Raw genomic sequence first — 14,120 nt, forward strand, 5'->3', positions numbered from 1 at the left:
CTACTAGCGTTTCTTTTCATTTGTACTTGTCACGGCCGTTCTTCACGCATCGTTCGTCAATCGCTTCGTCACTCTACACGTCATGCGTGTCATCGGAATTCACAATCGGCCGGCGGTTGTTAACAAGATGTCTATAGGGCTCAATTCCAGATATTTATATTTTACTGATATTTGTCGACAAAGGTTTGGAAACGAGTTACATTTCAAAAAGAGTGTCCTGACTGTACTTGATGTCATACTTGTTCACATATGCTCAGCGTTGACTTACCCAACCAACGATACGACTGGATATGATAAATCCTAAGCCTACCAGTCGGCCTACCTCGCCTACATTACAGCATCCTGTCCCTCAGCGACCTGCTACTTTGAGAAGACGCATTTCTTCGGGTTTGGACACTTTCATGTCAGTCTTGCAATTGCGGAAGACAACTCCAAAGCAAGATCCAGCTCCACGACCGATAACGGCACCTGCACCAATTCGACCATTTGTACACCAAGGTATCAATATTGCTCAAGCCACAGAAAAACAAGGCCCGACTCCAGAGCTACACCAGCCTTCCCGGGGTGAATATGAGCAGCCATGTCCGTATGATAGGACCAAGTACCACTCTTTCTCAATCATTGAGCGTTCTCGGTGTACCTTTTGCGGCATGCGATCATCCAGACCCAGTTCCAGCGAGCCCTGTCATGACTGTCGGTCCAAGAGCCCCTTTTCGCATATCAAAATGGGTTTCCGACAGAAATTGACACCTGAAGATAACAAAAACATAAGACATTCCAATTCAAATTTCTCTCTCGGACCTAGCACCTCATCTGATGAAGGCCCACGCATCGTGTCTCCTGAGATTGCAGCAAAGAGGATCGGTAACCCACCCAGAAGAGCAGCACTTCCAATACCGCGCCCGGGAGCTATAAGCAATATCCTCAACCCGCCCTCTGATCACCCGGCATTCCGACCACCAGAACACAATTTAATCTCCTCTGCCGGAAGCGCTCCCAAGGGCAACGACGTGAGAACCACTAGCCCCAAACTGCATTATCTACATGGCTTACCCGACTCCAAGGCATACCCGTATGTTCACAAGAGAGAAGTAAAGGACCACCTTGCCGCTATAGATGCTGGAGTATCAAGTCCTCTGGCAGAGTTTGCATTCACTGTGAACCGGCAGAAGGAACGAAATCGGTATACAGATTTCTCCGAGACTGTTTTCTACGGAAGCTGTCCCAGTCCGACGCTAGTAAGCGATGTTCATAGGCTGTTACCAGAACAGAGTAGGCGTAGCAATACTATCGTAGAGCATACGCTGGTAGTAGGTGGGCATGTCGTTCCCAAACGGTCGCAAGCGCAGCAGCAAAGAAGTATTGATGAGCAGCTGTATGACAGTGACGTGTATGCACAAAGATCTTTAACACTGCAAGCACCACGAACAGGCACCTCGAGACCATGTAGTCGGAATGAAATCCACGGCACTATTCCTACAAGTTCGACTCATAAAAATTCTCGCAAAAATGAACGATCCATGCACAAACCCGGTTTTGACGGTGGAAACGTCCCAAGACTCAGAGGCGGCGCTGGAACTCATCAAGTACGTCTTGGATACGGCCTGTTATTCAAACAGCTACTACTCACATGCCACCGACCCGACTCCGACTCTAGTAGCGACACTGAAGACTCACCAGTTCGAATCCCAGACCCAACCCACATAGCCCGAACAATGCGCAGAGCACAGGATATTACGCGCCTTCCATAGAACCTTTCTCGCGCACCTACCACATCCTGTACGACAGGAAGCTCTTCCAGCAACGGTAATGCCGTCCCTGCATCCCAAACAGCCAATTTCACAGCCACATACACACAGCCACAGCCTCTTCTCTGCAACATGCCCTGTATTCCTTGCGCCTCCCTCCTTCCTTCCCCGACTCAACTTCGCGGTTAGGACTCTCCTATCAATTCTACCTACCCTTCGTCTACACCTCCAACTATCGTACCCTGTCTCAGAGGCGGTGGGGGTTCCCCATCTGCGCTCCGCGACCAAGACAATCTGCCACCAACGCTGGTGTGGCTTGCGGGCGGGAAAAGGAAGATTACGACGGTTGCAAAATGGAAGGAAAAGAAGCCGAAGGTTAGGATGGGAGGGATGCTGGGGTGGGCTGTGTATGGATCGAGGGCTGGGGAGGTGCGTGGACAGGGAACGGGGGAGGGGAAGAATGCAAAGTATGCAGGTGGTGATGGGGGCGTGGCAAAGGTGCAAGACAGTACACCAAAAGAGACGCAGAGAGTTGCGGTAGAAGAGAAGAAAGAAGGTGCGCCCCAGGATCCGGCGCCAGAAGCTGTTGAAGGAGAAGCGGTACCGTCGGTTAATGAGGTTGGTGCTGAGAAATGAAAGCAAGCAGAGGAGAGATGGGAACTGCATGAATATGTGTATCCGTAGTCAGATAAGGGGTTTCGTCTGTGGATGTCGTGGTAAAAGTACTGTTTTCCAATTTTCCAAATCAAAGTATCTTACAATATGAATTCTAAATCAGATATTCAAAGACCCAGAGCGGGATAAGTACTTCACTTGGAAATCTTGCCCTGCTCATGTACATGCTTGATCTGATGCTGTTGCACCTCCCTCTCAACCGCCTGTTTTCTCAGCGCCGCAATCTTATCGTCGATCATAGCAATGTCGGCTTCAACTCTCAACAGCTTCTCTTGCATCATCTTCTCGTAGTCCTCATCGCTCAAGACTTGCATTGGACTCCACCAGCTCTTTGCGATTTTGTCCATTAGCGTCTCCTTTGGCCTTTCTTCACCCTTAGCTTTTAATTCGGCCAGTTCCTGAAGTTGCCCAGAGTTTCTCGCATCCAGGTAGTTGTACCCGTTCTGTCCTAGCCAGCCTACTAAACTGAATACTATGGTTCCGGGGATAACGTTTCGGGGACCTCGAAACAAGAAACCAAGAGTGAAGCCGGTTGATCCTCCGGCAATGGTAGAGGCGCGGACTTTTTCCAAGGGAGATGGATTCAGGTCATCACGAGGGTAGATGGGGGCACCTCGAGTAAGGTTCCACCAGTTCAGGAGACCATTCTGGTTGAGGAGTGAGGTACGGAAACCCCAGAACGTTGATCCAAGGGCGAACCACTGGGCTCCTGATGCGATGGAAAACAAGACGGGTGTCTGGGTGCGGACTGTGCCGTATAAAGCACCGATTACCGTACCGGGAATTGCTGTACTAGATTAGTTGTGTGCGCATTTCCCTAAATAGAGTTGGGCTGGAATTAAGTTGAATGGTAGAAGAGAAAAGCAAAACATGATATTTGTGTCATTGTCCCGATCCGGGGATAATGTGTATGCATAGAGTAAGGGAAATGGCAAGGCGAGAATCCCAAGGGATAGTTCGTGTCTCGATGTCTGATGGGACAGCCACGATGGCAAAGTCGCAAGCGTACAACAGACGAGATTACGTCAAGAAATGAGTCGAGCAAATACGTACCTGAGGCTCCACCGACCAAGGCGGCCTGTCTGGCAACCTCGAGAGGCTGTGTGACCTGGGCTGGGTCATGTTTGCTGGTCATCGCTCTCGCATGGATGCGACACACAAGGAGGCGATGCAGGGCAAGACGAGACAGTAGGGATCTAGAAGCGGCTTGCGCAGTTGCATGGATGTGAAATGGATTTTGGGGATGACATAAGCGAGGCCCAACGGACGCACAGCTTAAGATTTCCGTTCGGGAAAGAAGAACTCACCCCACACACGAAACTACGGACACACCCCCGCAGCCAGAAGAACAACCCCGACCCAGAGTAGAAGACGCTCTTAGCACTCGAACCAGACAGCGCGCGGAAAAAATCCTTACGCGCGTAGTCTGCTAACCCGCAATCATGGGTGAGTTGCCTTGGGCTGCGCAAAGTGCGGCCGTCGCTCGCGAGCCGGCTTTTTTTGCCCCGCTTTGTACTGCGACGACAAAAGAGACGCAAATGGCTAACGGTGGTTTTTTGCAGCGCCCAAGAAGAAGGAACAGCAGAAGATGTCCCTGGGAGACTTCCTGGGAGATCAGAGTACGCCCCTCCCCCTTCACCGACCCGCCCCAGGCGCCACAGAGGACTGACTGAACGCAGCGCTGGGATCATGGGCTGACGAGATGGAGGATGCGCCAATGCCAGGTGAGTTTCGCCATGTCGCACTCTGCAGTAACCTCGAGTACTAACTTTTTTGCAGGCACTGGTAAAATATACCCCGCCGACACTCGCGGCGCAAATATGCCTCATTCCGCATGCTGACGTTGCCGTAGGTGCTGGCGGCCGCTCCGGATATGGAGGTGACAGGCCCACATTCGGATCTGGAGGTGGCTTCGGTGGTGACCGCGGTGGTAGCTTCGGTGGGTAAACGTCTGCAAGACTTTGTCCTGCATGCGCTAACAACTCTTGCAGCTGACCGCGGATTCGCAACTCGCGAGGCTCTTCCTCTCCCATCCAAGCCCCCGTACACCGCTCACTTGGGCAACCTCTCCTTCGACGCCACCGAGGGTGACGTAACTGACTTCTTCGCCGACTGCGAAGTCACCAACGTACGCATTGTCGAGGACAAGCTGGACCGAAAGCCAAAGGGCTTTGGATATGTTGAGTTCGGCAGTGTAGATGGACTGAAGAAGGCTCTTGATCTCTCTGGCACATCATTCCAGGGCAGAAATATTCGCGTCAGCGTTGCTGAGCCTCGTACGCTGCACACCCATTCTACCATCTGGAAAACCTACTGACATCATAATAGCCAAGGACCGCCCAGAGGCCCGCGATATCTCTGACTGGACTCGCAAGGGACCACTCCCCGACCTTCCAGGCCAGCGCAGCAACTCAGGACGTGGTGGTTTCGGCGCGGGTCGCGACCGTGGCTTCGACGCAGGATCAGATACTGGTGGCGAACGCAGCGAACGTCGCCGCCCACCTCCATTCGAGAGTGACGGTAAGTCTCGTGATTTTGGCAACTGGGAGCGCCGCGGCCCTCTCTCTCCAGCTGCTGCACCTTCTCCCAGTGAGAGCGGCCGCACGCGAGGCTTCGAAGGAACACCCCGTGAGGGACGCAGACAGTCCCCAGCTTGGGGTGAAGGTCAAGGCACCGAGGGCTCACGCGGACCCCGCCGTGAGTTCCAGGAGAGACCGCATGTTGAGAGGCAGCCTACTGCTGCAGAGGCCGACAACCAGTGGCGGTCCCGTATGCGCCCCGATGCGCCAGTCAAATCACCTACATCGACACCCGATGTCAGCACACCATCTTCGCCAGCACCTGCGCCTGCTGCTCCTGCAGGCAGACCCCGCCTGAACCTGGCTAAGCGAACAGTCTCCGAGGCCCAGCCAAGCCCCGAATCCTCCACTCCTTCAGACAAGCCCAACCCCTTCGGTGCTGCCCGTCCCATTGACACTGCTGCGCGCGAAAGGGAGGTTGAAGAGAAGAGGCAATTGGCCCTCCGTCAGAAGAAGGAGGCCGATGAGAAGGCCAAGGAAGAGCGCAAGGCAAAGGAAGCTGCCGAGAAGGCCGCGCCCAAAGATTCAGCACAGCCTACCCCTACCAGGAAGGACGAGAACAGCACAGAGGAAAAGCCCAAGGCCAACTTCGAGATTCTCCAGCGTGTTGATGAGGGTAGCTCGGCCGGTCAAGACGAGGACGCCCAGGGCGAGATTGTTCAAGACAAGGCTGTCAAGCCACAAGAGGTTGTCCGTGACCCACCAAAGTCTGAGGCAGGTTCATGGAGGAGACAGTCCAACACCCCTGCTACACCGGCTACCACCACCGAGACCATGGATGAGGATGGCTGGAGCACCGTCACCAAACCGACTAAGAATGTCAAGAACAACCGCCGCGGTGGAGGCGCGCCAGCTCGCGCAATTGCGTCTTAGGTAGGCGTATCCACTGCCTAAGGCTGGCCCGGCATTCCGTCTGGCCCTGATATTATATCCGGATGATCGCAGCGCATTTAAAATGGCGTGGTGGAGTCCTTTGCTTTCTAGGCCTGTGCTGTCTACCGCAGCTATGATTTGTTGGGCGGTCCTTCGTATTGTTGCATCCGTGCACTACATGGTCTTTTGCCTTATGCTTCGACGGCCTTGTTCATCCAAGCGTGATTTGCAAGGCGCCCCGTGGCTGCTCAACCGCTGGGACGTATTATGAGCTTTCTTTCCTTTACACCCGATAACGAGGTTATCTCCTTGACGCTTCTCGTCTACAAAAGTATTGGTCTTTCCTCTTGGACCCTGCGGATCCGGTAGAACACAGGACATGCCATATTTTCCCCAATATTCCCCTTGCATGCGGTTCGACTGTTGGTATGGATGAGCCATGCTCACTAGTCGGTTTCCTATGATGGACCTTTTTGTTCGGTATGACATGAGAAGAGTGTGTAAACATGTATTTAGCTGCGACTAGATTATGAAAGGATCATCCACTCCACTCAGACACATCATTTTGAGCTTGCTTGTATTCAGGTCTGGAAACATTGCGTGCACGCTGCCTTAGGTCTGCATACTATCGTGACGGTCATGGTAAGTAATTGGACACAGATAAACCCCATACCAAAGAATGGTACGCCCCACTAATGTATACAGATGTAATTGTAATGGTTTAGTGAGATGGTTTGCAGATAACGTTGAGTCGTAGCACTAAGGCACGATGATCGCCGCTATCCGACAGGGTTCGATCATGCATGATCCTGGTCTGTCCGCCACCATACGTCAGATGCGCTGAGTCTGTGTTCCAACTCCGACATCCTGCTTTAATAGCAACCGAATCACCAACTCCATTTCCTGACATTCCCCAAAACTGCAATTCATCACACAGCCCCTTTACATCAAGAACATGTACATTTGAGTGGTGTTTCCAACTCGACGACATCAAGGACCCCTGCTTGTCTTGTGTTTGAACCCTGAGTTGAAAGTCTATTTGTGTGGATGTACACTAGTACTGTATCAGAAAGATAGAGACGACAAGCGGCATCATGGGTTCCAAGTCCGCATCACCAGGGCCAAGTGCAAAGCCAGCAACACCCGCAAAGCAGACGAGGTCCCGGAAAGGCACTCCGCCCAGTCAGGCTGAGCAAGGAAGGGCTGGCTCCGCGGGAGGTGTCGTTTTGCCAAAAGGGAAAGTAGCGAGAGCATCGACTTCACCAGCAAAGAAAACTGCACCAGCAGCAGTTCGACCCTCAGTTGATACAGCTGTAGCCGAAGCAAAGACCCCGAGAAGAAAGCCCAGGAAACTCAACAAAAGTCCCACCTCAACCCCTATTAGCACCCCACCGTCCCCGACTCGCACCAACATATCGAAAGGGAGCCCTTCTTCCTCCGAGCTTGAAGCCCTGAAGGCACGAGTCAGGGAGCTAGAAGCAAAGGTCGAGAAGTTGTACAAGACAGGCGCGATTTCAGACGCCCGCTCAGGCCGCTCACCCCGGCGAAGAGGCAAAGGACGAAAGGCTTCAACTACTACTGTTCAACTCACTCGCACCAACACGAACACAAGTGACGCAAGCATTAACAATGCAAGAGTCCAAGAAGTCGTCGACGACGAAGAAGACGCAGACGAAGAACTCGTCCGTCTAGAAGGCGAACTCGAAGTCGCCCGTCAAGACCTCGAGCACTACCGCCCCAGAACCCGGCGTGCCAAATCCGACGAGACCGAGTACGTCGAGGAAATCCCCCGACGCGCCAGCAACGGAGGCACAGAGCGACAAGTCACTCTCAGCGGCAGCTACCGCATCCCGATCCCCGCCTCAGTCAACCTCGAAGACGTCCAAACAATCAAATCCGGCGTCTCAGCCGCCCAAAACGTCGCTCGTTCATTCCTCGAACAACGTCGTGCTGCCGCCGCTGCCGCTCGCGCAACGCAAGAAGCCCCATCTCCATCTTCAGCATCAACAACGACAAGAGTGCCAGCGTCCAAGACGCGGCCCCAGCGCAGCATGAGTTCGAATCTCGAAGTTGCGGTGGATAATCGTGGGGGGAAGCAGAGCTGGAGCGATTGGATTGGCGGGTATAGCATGGCTATTACGAGGGCGGTGAGTAAGATTGAGCATGAGGCTGCGGTTGAGGCGCAGATGGCGCGGGGGAATGGTGGTGGTGGTGGTGGTGCGAGGAGGACGAGTGTGCCGACGTCGAAGAAGATGGCGGGGAAGAGGCCTGCTGCGAGGGCTACGTTGAGTGGGGAGCAGGTCCATGGGCTTATGAGTTGAGGTGGGTATGTATGATGTTGATGGGCTAATACTGGGGTGTTTGAAAATATACACGGTATGTTAGAATTACATGTCAAAAAAAAACAGCTTCTTGGGAAATATACTTGATTATTAGTAAACCGAAAAAATGGAGTTGGCATATATATTTGATGACAGACTATCTACAAGGAAGTATGCTCTGACACTGCGTTTTTCCTATCACACATCAACTTTACTGCTTCACATCAATCGGTGTACCACTCTGCTCCCCACTCTTCAAGCAACTCTCCAAAATCTCCAAATCCTTCAAAGCCTCCTCGGGACTCTGCATCTCATTCCGCTTCCCCTCCTCCAAACTCTTCGCCCAAGCCTTAATCTCCTGCTTCACGCCATTCCCCTCATCCGGAAACTCCTTGGTCTGCTCCTCTTCCTCCCCCTGTCTCTTAACCACAACCTTGCCCCGCGAAACCGTCACCACACCCTTCTCACACGCAACCACATACTCGGACCCTTTATCCGTCGTCCCCACAGAAATAGACAGAGTGCCCGAACAGCCATTCTCAAGCTGTAAAACCGCATTCAGCGTATCCAGAGGCGGAAGATGCTCCTGCAATTGCGCCGTAAAGGCACTAACCCGCTTAACCTTCTGTCCGGCACCTTGCAACAGCAAGCGGGTAGCAGCTACAAAATGGATACCACCGTCTAGTACGAAGCCGCCTTGGTGCTCGGGCTTCTTGCGCCACTCCGTCTCGTAGTACTTGCTGCCGACGGGGACAGGGAACATGACGCGAACGCGGAAACTAAGCACTCGGCCGAGAGAGGCGAGTTGCTGCGAGGCCCAGATGTACGAGTCGATGAAGCGGAAGTTCTCGGCTACGGTGTAGGTGGCGGATGTGTTGGCGGAATTGGAAGTCCAGGCGAGGAGGGAGGAGGCGGTGCTGAGGTCCTTGGCTATGGGTTTCTCGGCGAAGACGTGTTTTCCGGCTGCCAGGGCTTTTTTGATGTAGTCTGGTTGGGCGGGGATGGGTAGACTTTTTGTTTTCTCGTACGTTAGAATTGGTAGGTTACAATTGGGATATGTTGTACTCACGCGATTACCACGCCTTTGATGTCGTCTCGTTTTAGCAAGTCGTCAAATTTCTTTCCGTCTTGGTCGTCGCTGTATAGATCTATGCCTGAAAGCTTTTCGGAGAGGGATTGGGCTGATTTGAGGGAGCGCGAGTAGACTGCTTTTAGACTCAAGACGGGGGCATCTTGGATGGCTGGGAGGTGTTCTTCTTTGGCGAAGATGCCACTGCCGATGAGTGCGATTCCAATTGCCATTTCTGATTGTGTTTATCAAGTCTGACGAGGGTGATATGAGAAAGCAGTTTGAGATGAATTGGAAGCCTCAGTTCAGTCTATAAAGTCGTCTTTCTACGGCTGTACTGCGGCTAAATGGTAATTTGTGGTCGATGATGGCATTCTTTTCTTCCAATTGAAAAGGCGATGCGACTTGTAGCGGGGTATGTTCTCGCTCCCCCACGATGGCCATGACGTCGGGAGCCATTCCGCATTTGGCAGACGTGACAGTCATGCGTCCGCGGACTCTCAACGTACATAGTCTTGATGCACTTTCGATTGCACAAATAGCCGTCTTCTGCACCCACATTTTTTCTCAGTTCGTGTCTCAATGCCGTTTGAGACCCCTGGAGAAGTACCTCGTACCATAGCCATGCGGTTTCTTACCAATGCCTCTGTGCGCATAAGTACTACTGGCAATGACACAAGTATTGCCGATGATCAATTCTTGGACATCTTTTATCTCCCCGTATTCTGTATCTTGGCAACTAGTTTAAAGACACAGAAATAGCTCTGTGATGATTACGAATGCCTTTTGATGCTTGACTCCCCGGGTTTGGCCCATGGTCTTCTGGAACACCTTTCGCAGATACAAGATCTGCCATGTGTTTCGCATCAAGAAAGTTGCTCCATTAACACGCCACCCCCAATCCAGATCAACATGAACCCTTTGGCGCTACCCGCAATCCTGCAGTACTTATTTACCCCAGAGATTTGCAAAAATATGCAGGATCGAATTCCATAAGGATATATTGGAGCCAAGTTTTTGTAGCCGCTGCCCTAGGATGCGGCTTAAAGCAGGGGTGGAACGTTGCATCAACTTGCAACGACAATCGCATTCGATACCTGGAAGCTTTGACATCCAACGCTCACAACCCCATTGGATGCCTCACCGTTACAAAGCAACTGCCGAAGTGATGTTTTGCAGGACAAGCCTACGCGTGCCGTGGCTTAAACCGTGTGGCCATCTAGGCTGCTTTCCCGCAGAATGTTCTGACGTACTGAAACACAAAGTGCGTTGGAGACGGCTAATCCCTGGTGGCTCCCCAACAAAGCCCATGTCACCGGCAGTTGACTTTCTAGCGATTATCGCTAAAGGACGATCATGATTGACGAGAGATCGTCCCTTGGGGTGCTTCAGCCTAGTTTCGTGGACTCTAGGTTCTGCCCTGACCGTTTTGGTGCTGTATGTGTGTGTGTGCGTGCGTGGGGATGGCCTGAGGTGATAAGGCGGGAGGGCCCAGATGGAATAGTAGAGCCGGTCTCGTTGTTCATGGTGCTTGTCTCGTCCGTTGTGTATCTTTTATTTCTATTTTCTTAGACGCAAGTCGTCTTTTTTCTTTTTGACAAGCTGCTGGCAGCATTTCTTCTTCTTCTATTTCGCTACGAGGTAACTATTGTTGTTAGCAGATAGTCAGTATGGGTTTCGGTGTTCTTGATGACCCTCATATGGCGGCTCCCCCTGGGACGTCGACCATCAATGACTCTGGCTCATCTGGTGAGCTTGACAAGTTGCGTGTCTGAAGTAGACAATGCTGACTGCGTGCCAGTCGATTCGAAAGTCGACTCGAGCTACTTGAAGCGCGATGGGGACATTATCTTACAACCACAGCCATCAGACAGTCCAAACGATCCATTGAACTGGTAAGCCTTGTTTGTGCTTGTATTTCGACCTCCATTGACGAGTCCAGGTCGCCAATAAGAAAGGAGTGCATCATGGTTCTTCTTGCTTTCAGCTCCGGCGTGACAACAGCGTAAGTTCTTCAATCATGATCTGTTCTTCACATACTGATACCAGCATAGCCTCGGACCAATGGTGACACCCGGTCTCCCTCTTCTCGCAAAGAAGTACAACGTCAGTATTGACATGGTTTCGAGTCTCATCATCGGATTTCTCGCTTTCTGGATCGGCTTCACCACGTTCTTTACCGCTGCTGGAGCAAACATCTGGGGCAAGCGTCCATTCTTCGTTATTTCGACAGTGGTTCTCCTCGCTACTAACGTTTGGGGATTCTTTGCCAAGGTATGTTGGAATGCAAAGCAGTCGTTCGGTCATCGACTTACTTCAGCATAGTCATTTGTTTCCCTCGCCGTTATGCGTGTCATACAGGGTATTGCGTCGGCTCCTCTCGAGACGCTTGTCACGTCAACGGTATCAGACATGTACTTTGTCCATCAGCGAGGCACACGTATTGCAGTATGGGGTTGCATGTTGTCTGCTGGAGTGCTGCTTGGGTACGTTTCTCTTGCAATCCCGAACCTGTGTACCCGGCTGATAATCATCCAGTCAAGTCATCGCCGGCGCAATTATTGAAAACGTCTCCTTCGAAGCCACCTTTGGTATCTCAGCGCTCATCTTCATACCCATTCTCCTCGGCATATACTTTTTGATTGTAGAAACTACATACTACGGTCCACGCCCCACGCCTGGGAAGCCCGGGTTTGGTGGAAAAGACGACGATTCCATTGCTGAATCCATGGCTGAACGCGATGAGCCCAAGCATGCATATAAAAGCCAACTCGCGATCTTTCGCGGTCGCATGTCGCCTGAATCTTTCTGGAAGAACGCATGGAAGCCTGTGCCCCTGATCGCTTACCCTGCTGTGTTGTTCAGCACCATCGTGTACGGATCATACTTTACCTGGCTCCTGACCATCTCCGTCCTCTCCGTCGGCGTCTTCTCCGCACCCCCTTACTTGCTGAACCCCGCCCAAGTCGGCCTAACCAATCTTCCTCTCCTCGCTGTTTCTCTCATCGGCTCGCCGCTCTCCGGCTGGACTGCCGATGCAATTGCAAAGTTCATGGCACGCCGCAACAAAGGCGTCTTCGAGCCCGAGTTCCGCCTTACGCTCATGATCCCCGCCACCATCTTTGCAACAGTCGGTTTCCTGGGCTTTGGAATTAGTGTGTCGCGAGGCTTGCCGATGGTGTGGCCCCTTGTCTTCATGTCGATTCACTCGTTGTCTGTGCCGTTTGCTTCGACGGCAAGTCTGACTTACGTCATTGATTGCCACCCCCGCGATGCTAACCAGGCGTTTGTCACTATTAACTTTACAAAGGCTGTGTTCACGTTCATCGCGACGACGTATGCAAATGGTATCATGGCCAAGGTGGGGCCGAGGGCGGTGTTTGATGGTATTACGCTTATCAATTTGGGTATTTGCATGCTTACGATTCCGGCGTATGTGTATGGAAAGAGGTTTAGGAGTTTGGTAGGTTTATTCTTTTGTTTTTGTGTGTTGGTGGGTATAGGGTTTTCGTTGACAGTGTGGAATAGATTGCTAGAAGTTCTTTTGGAAAGAAAATCTCCGGTTAGAGGCGAGATGACGTGGATGCGAAGTGGAAGTGCGATGTGGGAGACTATACACAAGACACGGATGGAATGTGGTATATTCATGCGCTTACGTACACATGGTTCATATATGCACGGTTTCTTTTCGTACAATCGATGGTTTTGCTCTATGCTGTGGTGTTTGCCGTGTTGCGAGGAAGTTCTCATGGGAGCCCAGTATTACAGGATAGAAGAAGTACCAGTAATCTACATGTTGCAACTCGTTCATCAACCTCATGTAGGCTAATAGCATCTCCAAGAATACCCAAGAAGTACTTTTAAACTAAGAAGTAGTACATAACCTTACTCATCTAAATCGTGGTCCGTGAGCCCAGCTTCGAGAAGCCTAGCGGCCGCATACAAAACAACACAAAGAGGACAACGACACGAGGGGACTCTTGGCTAGATCACATTCACACGACTAAAAGTTTCCAATGTTTTAGAAAGTTTTACATTTCTTAATTTGTATACCCTTGAGGGCAGTACTCTAAAGTCATATCTGGCATCTCCAGATGTGCATTCTCAGAGAGAGAGTGGGCGGGGTGGGGGTCCATCCAGACCAGATCATTCCAGATCATAGTACCCACCCCTTGCAACGAGAGAACCCATAGGTCTCGCCCATTTCCGAACATCGCAATGTCGAATAAAAGAAGCAAACCCAATGAAAAAGAACCGAAACACTCCTGGCGCCTTTTGTACCCCTCCAAGTGGTCGTCTCTCCCCTTCTTTTTTTGAGGGGAATTCCTTTTTTTGTTCGCCAAAACGTCCAAGTTCTATTCGCGCTGATAAAATGACGTTGGCAACTGCACACACACAAAACGACCAGCGTCCGCGCCGCGAGAAAGGAGGAGGGGTGGGATATGTCATGGAAATGTTTCTCGCTTCAAGTACAGGAGATCAAAAAAGCAAATGAAGAAAGAGAGGGATTCTTCAGTTTGTGACTCTCCGGATGGCATCGCCTGGTCTCGGCATGACTTGTCTTTGGGAGGAGAACATTTGCGACATGGACTGTTGTTGGTGGGGCGACATGGAGATGGTGTAGCGTGGGCTGATGGGCGAAGTCAGAGACGACTTGCGGGCGGCTGAGTTGACGCTGGTTGTGATTGAAATGGGAGAGGGTGTGGGTGTGGATGAAGTCGCGGTCTTGAGGAAGACGCGGGCGGGGGGGAACTGGCTGATCGGAGGCATGATGTGTGGTTGAGAGAGTGGCGGTCTAGGCCTTGTGTGGGATACAAAAGATTGAGGTTGGTATCGTTGGAGTAGTAGATGAATG

General features: G+C 51.8%; 7 protein-coding genes across 7 annotated transcripts; 4 read left to right on the forward strand and 3 right to left on the reverse strand.

The window, feature by feature from the left end:
* Positions 1-290: 290 nt before the first annotated feature.
* On the forward strand, positions 291-2,289 carry COCCADRAFT_27284 (uncharacterized protein; the record flags this gene model as incomplete). Its single annotated transcript, XM_007715365.1, has 3 exons — positions 291-1,586; positions 1,938-2,177; positions 2,224-2,289. The coding sequence occupies 3 exons, from the start codon at positions 291-293 to the stop codon at positions 2,287-2,289; spliced, it is 1,602 nt and encodes a 533-aa protein (XP_007713555.1).
* A 268-nt stretch (positions 2,290-2,557) lies between these two features.
* Positions 2,558-3,558, reverse strand: COCCADRAFT_99460 (uncharacterized protein; the record flags this gene model as incomplete). Its single annotated transcript, XM_007715380.1, has 2 exons — positions 2,558-3,210; positions 3,477-3,558. 2 exons carry the CDS (start codon positions 3,556-3,558, stop codon positions 2,558-2,560), a joined length of 735 nt encoding a protein of 244 aa, XP_007713570.1.
* Positions 3,559-4,011: 453 nt separating this feature from the next.
* Positions 4,012-5,875, forward strand: COCCADRAFT_37875 (uncharacterized protein; the record flags this gene model as incomplete). The annotated part of the gene is made up of 5 exons (XM_007715381.1): positions 4,012-4,042; positions 4,103-4,147; positions 4,276-4,362; positions 4,415-4,699; positions 4,752-5,875. 5 exons carry the CDS (start codon positions 4,012-4,014, stop codon positions 5,873-5,875), a joined length of 1,572 nt encoding a protein of 523 aa, XP_007713571.1.
* A 1,094-nt stretch (positions 5,876-6,969) lies between these two features.
* Positions 6,970-8,196, forward strand: COCCADRAFT_37876 (uncharacterized protein; the record flags this gene model as incomplete). The annotated part of the gene is made up of 1 exon (XM_007715382.1): positions 6,970-8,196. The coding sequence occupies one exon, from the start codon at positions 6,970-6,972 to the stop codon at positions 8,194-8,196; it is 1,227 nt and encodes a 408-aa protein (XP_007713572.1).
* A 211-nt stretch (positions 8,197-8,407) lies between these two features.
* On the reverse strand, positions 8,408-9,498 carry COCCADRAFT_99511 (uncharacterized protein; the record flags this gene model as incomplete). Its single annotated transcript, XM_007715383.1, has 2 exons — positions 8,408-9,206; positions 9,266-9,498. The coding sequence occupies 2 exons, from the start codon at positions 9,496-9,498 to the stop codon at positions 8,408-8,410; spliced, it is 1,032 nt and encodes a 343-aa protein (XP_007713573.1).
* Positions 9,499-10,935: 1,437 nt separating this feature from the next.
* Positions 10,936-12,832, forward strand: COCCADRAFT_37878 (uncharacterized protein; the record flags this gene model as incomplete). The annotated part of the gene is made up of 7 exons (XM_007715384.1): positions 10,936-11,014; positions 11,067-11,160; positions 11,208-11,270; positions 11,320-11,539; positions 11,591-11,751; positions 11,804-12,728; positions 12,794-12,832. The coding sequence occupies 7 exons, from the start codon at positions 10,936-10,938 to the stop codon at positions 12,830-12,832; spliced, it is 1,581 nt and encodes a 526-aa protein (XP_007713574.1).
* Positions 12,833-13,777: 945 nt separating this feature from the next.
* Positions 13,778-14,035, reverse strand: COCCADRAFT_37879 (uncharacterized protein; the record flags this gene model as incomplete). The annotated part of the gene is made up of 1 exon (XM_007715385.1): positions 13,778-14,035. One exon carries the CDS (start codon positions 14,033-14,035, stop codon positions 13,778-13,780), a length of 258 nt encoding a protein of 85 aa, XP_007713575.1.
* Positions 14,036-14,120: the final 85 nt, after the last annotated feature.

Source organism: Bipolaris zeicola, assembly GCF_000523435.1.
Source record: "Bipolaris zeicola 26-R-13 unplaced genomic scaffold scaffold_104, whole genome shotgun sequence".
Taxonomy (NCBI): domain Eukaryota; kingdom Fungi; phylum Ascomycota; class Dothideomycetes; order Pleosporales; family Pleosporaceae; genus Bipolaris; species Bipolaris zeicola.